The following is an 8,847-nucleotide window of genomic DNA, read 5'->3' as shown; positions in this document are numbered from 1 at the left end:
TTTTTTTTTTTTTTTTTTTTTTTTTTTTAGAGACGGCTTCTCCCTATGTTGCTCAGGTTGAAGTGCAGTGGCTATCCACAGGCATGATCCCTCTACTGATCAGCACTGGAGTTTTAACCTGCTCTGTTTCTGACCTGGGCCGGATCACCCCTCCTTAGGCAACCTGGTGGTCCCCCGCTCCCAGGAAGTCACCATATTGATGCCGAACTTAGTGTGGACACCTGATCGACATAGCACATTACAGCCCAGAACTCCTGGGCTCAAGCGATCCTCCCACCTCAGCCTTCCGAGTAGCTGGGACTACCGTGACCGGTTTGTAATGCTTTTTAAAAGATGGGGTCCCACCATGTTGCCCAGGCTGGACTTGAGCATTTGGGCTCAAGCGATGCGCCCACCTTAGCCTCCTGAGTAGCTGGGACTACAGGTGTGCACCACCACTCCAGACTAGCGTGTGTGTGCGTGTGTGTATGTATGTATATGTGTTTTGTAGAGACAGGGTTTCGCCGTGTTGCCCAGGCTGTTCTCCAATCCCTGAGCTCAATCATCAGTCCATCTTGGCCTCCCAAAGTGCTAGGATTACAGGCTTGAGCCACTCTGCCCAGCCATTGCCCTTTATCTTTATGGCTCCAAATATGGGGCCCTTGCCTTGTGCCAAACATTATGCTGGGCATTTTACGCTCACACTTGTAGATAATCCTCATAGCAACTTGAGTGGGGAAAGTTACGGTATTCCCACTGAACAGATGAGAAAACTGAAGCACAAAAAGGTCAGTGACTGGACCATGTCAATGACTGCACGATTAGTCAGTGACAGAGCTGGGGTTTCACGACGTGTTTAAGCACTGTCCCATCTGTGTGGCTGCTAGGTTTGGGCGGATAGCCACAGAGAGGAGACGAAGAAGGAACATTTGGGACTGTGGAAAGTTGAAATGTTCTCTTTGCAGGCTGCCGGGGTTTAGACTGGTCAAGTTCCCAGGGCCCAGATAGAGCCGGAACGTACCACGCGACGATCCCTGAGCCACCGGGGGTTCCGCGCCAAGGAAGCCGGGCTTGCCAGGTGGGTACGGCTGGCAGGGCGGGGCTTCTCAGGGTCCGCCCCACGCCCAGGTGAGCGCTCGCGACCCGTGCGGGCAGAGAGAATGCGCCCCCGCAGTGCTCGCGAGGTGCAGGGTGCTCCTGGCTCCGGGACCGTCGGGCCAGATCGGCTTGGCGCGCTGGGACTGGCCGGACGGGCTGGGCTTTTGGCGGGGGTGGAAGAGGAGGTTGCCGTGCCCTGCCCGGCCCAGGTGTCGTCTCCGGGGGCGGGGTTTGGAGCCCTGCAGCGGGAGATCCCCGGCGGGACTGGCTGGCGGGCGTCGAGAGACTGAAGCCGAGGAGAGGAGGCGAAGCCGGGCGGCGCAGAGAGGCGCAGGGCGCAGGCGAAGTCGCAAGGCCGCCAGCATGTTCTCCCGTAACCACCGGAGCCGGGTCACGGTGGCCAGGGGCTCCGCCCTGGAGATGGAGTTCAAACGCGGCCGCTTCCGACTCAGCCTCTTCAGCGACCCGCCGGAGGTGAGAGACCCGCGTCCCTGCCTGCCCCTTCCGCGGCTCCCGGGGGTAGCCCCGGCCGCCTCGGCCTCCTGCCTTCGTCCGCGCGCACGCTGAGGGATGGAGACGCCACGGTCTGGGTACAAACCTGACGGAGTTGTTGACTTAAAAAGTAAGGTGTGGACGGTCTGCATTTTGATCAGATCAGTGCTGCCCTAGACATTCCCAGGCCTGGCTGGCATGATTTGCCTGTGCCTGGAAAAACCCCGGGTTGGTTTCAATTTGGAGGGCCCCAGCTCGACTCCCAAAATGTGCCTGGACCCCAAAATGTCCTGGGCATTCCCGGGCCAAGGGCGGTGGGCAGCTAGGCGGGCTCCAAACGCTGGGACTCTTGGCCTGGCCTCCTGCTCGTTCCCCTGCCGCCAGCCCCATCCCTCAACCTGTCGCAGCCACCTGGGCCAGCCTGTCATCAATCCCGACTTGTAGGCCGGGGCCGCTCGCTTCTCCGAAGCCCTATTCCAAGGCTCCTCTGTGCCCCTGCAGAGCTTTTAACTCTTTGGGATTACTTCTCACACGCAAAATTTCCGCCTCCTTTCCTGGGGCCTGAGGAGTCCAGCCCCTAGGCTGAGCGTCCCCCGCCCCACCCTGTCCGCCTTCCACGGGTAGCCCCGTTGGAGCCCCACCTGTAACTCCCTAGAGGCTAGGGTGGGGTGAACGTGTGTGGCTGAGCTGGGACTGAGAGGACGGGTAGCAACCCCAAAGACTCTTCTGTCCCCAAGGTCAGACTCACACTGGCCCAAGGAGAGCCCAGTTCCAAGCCTTCCCTTCCGGGCCTGGAAAGGGTTAAGTGAGGTGGGCCTTCCTCCCGCCCCCTCGCCCTCCCAGCTGGGATTCCAGGCCCGGCTTCTGCCCTTTCTCTCCAGCCTGCCCAGAACAAAGGCTCTTTCACACCCTTGTCCCGGTATCCCGGGCCTTCTCTGACTCAGAAGCTAATGGACCTGGGAGAGAGGGGGCCTACTTTGGGTCCCCTTTTCCCCAAGCGACTGGGCTCGAGGAACCTGCTTGGGGCTAGTGTGGGGGAGTAAGGGGCGAGGCCCGGGTCCAGGGGGAGGGGCCTGTGAAATGGGGCCGCCCCTCGGGATTAGCCCGGCCTTCGGGGCCAGGGCCAAGGAGCTGGGGCGGAGCCGCAGGGCCCTGCGTCTGCCAAGTGGAGTGTGACTCCGTGGGCCTGGTGTGGAGGCGGGGGCGCTAGGCTGCAGCTGGCTGGGAATCGGGGCTGGTTTCCTGTCTGGAAGGGAAGGGGCCTGCAGAAGGGAGCAGGGACAGCAGCAGACAGGCACACCCCTGCCTTTCTCCCTCCCTCTCCTCCCTTCTCTGGAAAAGCGAGGTAATTGTGAGCCCAGGGTGGAGTGGGCTGGATGGGGGCCCTGAGTTGAAAGGGGTGGCCCTGGGGCTGGGCTGCGTTACCAACTCACCCGTTTGTTCCACTCCCTGGACTCACTCTCCCCTGAGGTCCTCACCTCTGCGGCTCTTTTGCCTAACTTTCTCAAACTAAGCCCGAACCCCTCTCAGAAAGCTCCAACCTCATGTAAACCCCATGACTCTGTAGAACCTGCATGAGGCATAGTTTCCCTGCCCCCTTCCAGTTGTGCCTGCCCCTCACTGCCCTCTCCGCACACAGATTCTCTGTCCACCAGGCCAGGGATGTGGGCGGGGGCTGGGGAGTGGCCAGAGTCGGAATGAAAGGGCCTTTTTCTTCCACAGCTGGGAGAACAGCTGCCACCAAAGCAAGACTGGACACTCTGTGCCCAGAGCCCCCTCTGCAGCTGGCCTTTCCTCCTGGGACCCCACTCATCCTCACTTTGCTTTCCTTTTCTCCCCTGCCTGGCTCCCAGCAGGGCCCTGGAGCAGCAGTAGGCAAGGAAAATTTGTCACAGCAGCCAGAGGGGTCTAACAGGAGTGTAGAGGGATAAGGGCAGCCTCTGCCCTCTGCCCAAGAGCTGTCTACCTCTTTCAAGACTGAGGGAACAGTGAGAGGAGGAACTGTGGGACAGTGTGGTACTTGTCTGTCTCCTCTCTGGAGGGGTCGACAAGGGAAAGGGCACCAGGGGGCACAGAGATGCAGGACAGATTGCACATCCTGGAGGACCTGAATATGCTCTACATTCGGCAGATGGCACTCAGCCTGGAGGTAATCCCCCGACCCTTGGAGTACACACCTCCTTCACTTGCATCCCAGCCCCAATCTTGGCCCTGCTCATTCCTGTTAGAGCATGGTGGGGAGAGCCAGGCCTGCTTAAAGTGGGAGAGGGACAGGTGGTTCCCTATGCCTTGTGTTGGGTGCAGTGCGTGGACCCAGGCTCAGTTCTGCCCATCAGAGTCTTGTGTTGGCAGCAGGGTTTTCAGGAAGCTCTGTGGGTGAGTGTGGATGTCTGTTCTGGGGACAAGGATTCCTTTTAGGTATGGGAAGAAGAGAAGAGTTCAGTGTGAGAGAGGTTTGCAGAAAGGATGTAGCCTTACAAGAGAAGAAAAAGACTGGGCTGTGAGTAAGGATTCTGCTGGCCCTTGAGACAGCAAGGTGCTGTTTATTAATGTATTTGTTTTTTTTCAATTCTTTATAGAGGCAAAGTCTCACTATATTGCCCAGGCTGGTCCTAAACTCACAGGCTCAAGTGATCTCCCCACCTCGATCTCCCAGAATGTTGAGATTATAGGTGTGAGCCACTGTGCCTTGCCCTATTTATTCTTAAACACATTTATTGAACATGTACTATGTGCCAAGTTCCTTTCTAGACCATAGGATACCTCAGTGAACAAGACAAATAAGTTCCATTTTAGTGGGAGAACAGAAATATACATTCAAACACACAAATAATCACATAAGGAAATTATGAAAACGGGGATGTGATGAAAATCAGATGGGAGAAGCAACATTAGATGTGGAGTCAGGGGAGGCCTCTGTGGGGAGATCTTTGAGCTGAGCCCAAGGGATTTGGAGATGTGTGAAGATTAGAGGAAGGACAAAGGGCCTGAGATGAGGATGAGGATAATATATTTGTGGGAAAGAGAGAGCCAGTGTGGCTGGAGTTTAGTAGCTGGGGTAGAGCTGATGGGCAGGGGCCACATCATGCAGGGCCTTGAAGGCCATGATAAGGTGCCTGGATTTCACTTTAAGTGTGATGTTGGGTCATGGAAGGGTTTTAAGCAAGGGAATGACTCGTGCCTAATGGGAAGTTGAGGGTAGGGTTGGGGGAGGAGGGTTGGCAAGAGAGGTCACAAAAGTCCACCAGGTGGGAGGCTGTTACAGTCATAGGGGAGTGAACCTGGTGGTGTGAATTAAAGTGCAAATGGTGGAGAAAGGGAGTGGATTTCAAATGGTAGTGGTAGGTCTGACAGGATTTGCTGATGGATTGGATGGGAGGGGTAAGGCAAGGCAAGAGAACTCCAGGATGATTCCCAGGTATGTGGCTAAGCAGTTGGTAGTGTGGCTGTTTACTGACATGGGGAAGATGGAGGAAGTTGTGGAAGTGACTGCCTGGACCAGGCAGGGGCTGCTGCTAAGAGAGGTCAGAGGCAGGACTGCAGAGTCTAGATCAGGAATGGCGGGGTATTGTATATGCTGTCCTGCCCCAACTCCCTGGATCATAGTAGATGTTACTGGTCAGTTTTGGCACTCTTTATCAATGAGCCCAGACCTGGCCTCAGAATCTTTCTCAGCACCATCTTGGCATAAACTGTGCAGGTTGTGTTCTTCACACAGATGCCAGCCAGAGGTGGGAGTCCTGGTCCGGTTTCAGCTGCATCAGGCGGGAGCACCTTTATCTAATTTGTTTGCCTGGAGAGGGTCACCTCTTTCTAATTTGTAGAAAGGTGTCCAGTGAACTCATTGGGACCCTACCTAATTATCCTCCATCAGTGCATGAGATAAAACCTATTTACCATTCATAGTCCTCTGCACTGTCCACATTACTAGTTACGTATGGCCATTTAAATCTTACTTTTAGTTAATTAAAACAAAACATTTAGTTCCTTAGTTGCTGTAGCCACATTTCAAGTGCTAGATGGCTACTGATCATTTCCAACACCGTAGTAAGTTTTATTGGACAGAGCTGGTCTAGGTATGTAAATGTTTAAATTCTGCATCCTTCCCTCCTCCAAAAAATGTAATTTTTCTCTCTGGGAGTCCTGTCCAAGTACTGGGGCAGAGGAGGGGCTTAGTTTCACTTTGTTCACTCTCCTTTAGCCATGGCTAAGGGTGCTGTGTTCTTTCTCAACCAACTTCAGCAGGTCCTCAAAAGAGAGACCCATTGATGTTTCAGGGACTGGCAAAAGAGATAGTCATGGAAGAGTAAATCCAAGAAGACTTTCTGGAGGAAGTGACTTAGGCTGCAAGTAAAGGGTGGTTTAAATATGTGCTAGGTCCACATAGAGTTGAGACTTTCCCATATAATTCTCAAACAATGCTACAAAGGAGGTAGAATGCCCCCCATTTTACAAACTCAGGCTCCAGGGGTTAAATTCTCACCGCTTGTCAAGTCCCTAAGCCAGGATTTGTACTTAGCCCTGGTGGAGATTCTGAAGGGGACAGAAGGTGGTGAGAAGCAGAGCAGGAAGCCAGAGACAGAAGAGACTGGGAGGGGTGGAAGGGATATCAACAGGGGGCCTAATGTGTGTGGGGCCCATGACTCATCCTCTAGCCCCTTGGGATCTGACCCAGGTCCATCTGCCACCCAGCTCTGGGCTCTTTCCCAGGAGAATCTGGGGGAAATGCTGCCCGCTTGGGGATAGGGTGTGGTTTGGGTGGGGAGGGGGCAACAAGGAACTATCCCTGTTGTGGGGAAACGCTGGAAGCACAAAGGTCCAGATCCTGAGCCAGGATTCCCTAGATCCTCTCCCTGAAAGGGTGGGAGCCAGTTTCCTAGGGCACTCCTGGCCTAGGGCCATGGGAGAGTGGATTTGGGGCTGGAGAGCATTAGGGAAATAGAGGAGGTGTCTGGATTCGTGGTCCCGCTCATCCATGCTGGGCCCAGCAACCTCCGTAGGGCCCCACTCCCAATTTATACACTACCCGCCCTCCATATTCTCAGGCAAGGGGTCATATTGGAGGGCAAACGCTACGCCGGAGGGGCCTCCAGGGGCTGGAGCACGTCGCGATGGCCCAGAGACTTTTCCAGGGCTGCGCGGGTGCACTCCCGGAGATCCCGTCGCGCTGACCGAGTCTCAGTGGTTGCAGCGCCTTGAGCCAAGCCAGGCCAGGTTGCCCGGAGGGACCTCCCGCACCCCGGTACCCCTCAGTTGCTCTCGCGGCAATTGGGAGCTGATGTCACCGGCGCCCTGGGCGCTGCGGCTGGAGGCGGTGCGGCTACGCTGGCGCCCTGGCTCCTCTGATTTCCCACGGCTCTCAGGCCCCCACCGGCTCTCCAGGCCAGTGCAGCTCTACTGACCTCCTGCGCCTCTGCGCGCCTCTCGCAATGGACAGGGCTAGGGAAGGATCCGTGAGTGCTGGGACTGGGACGAGACTAGCCAAGATGGGGGTTGAGGACACCTCTGTGTTCCCCTCCTGCCGGGCTCTCACTCATTTGGGATGTTTATGGCTGAAGCTGGGTGCAGACTGGGGTGGGGGTTGGCAAGCATCGTGGAACCCTGGTGTTGACAAAACTAGGCTGGGAGGACCTATGTAGTCTGAAAGGGCTTCCTGGTGGAGGGTTTTTGGGAAAGGATTGGCTTATTTCAGAAGGAAAACAGATGGATGGTGATGGGGGAAGGTGTTAAAGTCTGGCCTAGCACAGTGGCCTGGAAAATACGCAAGGAAGCATCTGTAGGCAGGCAGGACAAGGCTTTTAGAAGAGGGAATTTAGGGTGTTCAGGTCTGAGAGACTTGAAGGCTGGAGCCCCTGGGGACAGACACAAGGGCACAGGGTGTGGAGGAGAGTGGTGTGAGGAAAAAGACAGGTTTGGGGTAGTTACATTAGTTCCCCTCTCAAATGGGTGGCTCCACTTGTCTCTTGAACCAATTTGTATACTGTGATGGAGTTAGTCTTCCAACTCCTCTCTGAAGCCTTCCTTTATCACCTCAGCCAGAAGCAAAGTCTGTTTCTTGTGAGCATGGTTGTGCCATGACATGGCACTTATGGAGCAGCCATTAAAGTTGTCATTGCTCACCTCCCAGCTGAATTTTAAATGTAGAGCCTTGGACAGCACAGGGATGCTCCAGTGTTGACTGAGTAAATGTTGCTGCCACCAAAGTATAGCATGATTAAAATAAACATTCCTGCCATTCATGTATGCCATGTGCTGGGCACTGTGCTAAGTGCTTTATGTTCCTGCCTCACAGAATTCTCACAACCCCAGGATGTAGGGACTGTTTTCATTCCTGCTTTGCAGATGAGGAATTTGAGGCTTAGGGAGGTTGAGCAAATTGCCCATTACTTTTAAAGCAGGACCTCCAGGACTCCTTTCTAAGTGAATGTTCCTGATAATCCTGGTGTCTCTCCCAGTGTCTCTCAGCTGGCCCTTATCCAAAGCCCCTCACTCCTGAACTACCTACTTTCCCATCCCCATTCCTTGCCTCTGACCTCACTTCCCAAGCTCAGAGGTCCAGTAGGTGGTGGGTCTCGTAATCTGGGGTATATGGGGTTCTGTGCAGTTGCGGTGAACTCCGTGGGTAGGTGGTATGCTCCTTCTCCACTGATCCCTTGCCAACTAGATGTTGAGTCTAAGGGATAACCCTCATTTACCTTTCCTTCTGTCCATTCCCATGAGTTGCTGGTTTTCAACCTGGCTGTACCTCAGAATCACTTGGGGAGTTTTCCAAAAGTACATATGCCCCACTCCTAGAGACTCTTATTCTGCAAATCTTAGGTAGGGCCTGGCAATTTTTTTTTTTTAACTCCAAAGATCTATTGTTTTTTAAAGGAAATATAATTTCCAGTAGTACAGAGGGTATGTATAAAGTATCATTAGGCTGGGAGCAGTGGCTCAAGCCTGTAATCCCAGCACTTTCAGAGGCCAAGGCAGGTAGATCACTTGAGGCCAGGAGTTCGAGATTCGTCTGGCCAACATGGTGAAACTCCATCTATAAGAATACAAAAGTCAGGCCGGGCGTGGTATCTCACACCTGTAATCCCAGCACTTTGGGAGGCTGAGGCAAGTGGATCACCTGAGTTTAGAAGTTCAAGGCCAGACTAGCCAACATGGTAAAACCCTGTTGGCCGGGCACGGTGGCTCATGCCTGTAATCCCAGCACTTTGGGAGGCTGAGGCGGGTGGATCACAAGGTCAAGAGATCGAGACCATCCTGGTCAACATGGTGAAACCCCGT

The 8,847-nt window shown here is 54.5% G+C and overlaps 1 protein-coding gene across 8 annotated transcripts in view; it reads left to right on the top strand.

Moving 5' to 3' along the window:
• The first annotated feature begins 858 nt into the window (after window positions 1–858).
• Window positions 859–8,847, top strand: part of RTKN (rhotekin) — a 15,942-nt gene continuing 7,953 nt past the window's right edge. For 5 of the 8 annotated variants that reach the window (XR_001819100.1, XM_017508725.1, XM_017508722.1 and 2 more), the window contains exon 1: window positions 859–1,551. Coding sequence is in view for 6 of the 8 variants with exons in the window: in XM_017508725.1 (XP_017364214.1) it covers window positions 1,441–1,551 (111 nt within the window). In the remaining 2 variants the exon portion in view is untranslated. Of the gene's footprint in view, window positions 1,552–2,639; window positions 2,915–3,291; window positions 3,719–6,675; window positions 7,023–8,847 lie in introns of those variants that run through there. The other 3 variants (XM_017508719.2, XM_017508723.1, XM_017508721.2) reach the window with 3 other exon arrangements.

Source organism: Cebus imitator, unplaced genomic scaffold, assembly GCF_001604975.1.
Source record: "Cebus imitator isolate Cc_AM_T3 unplaced genomic scaffold, Cebus_imitator-1.0 Scaffold399, whole genome shotgun sequence".
Taxonomy (NCBI): Eukaryota; Metazoa; Chordata; class Mammalia; order Primates; family Cebidae; genus Cebus; species Cebus imitator.
Note: the sequence above shows the minus strand (reverse complement) of the source record. Positions and strands in the feature narration are given on the sequence as shown.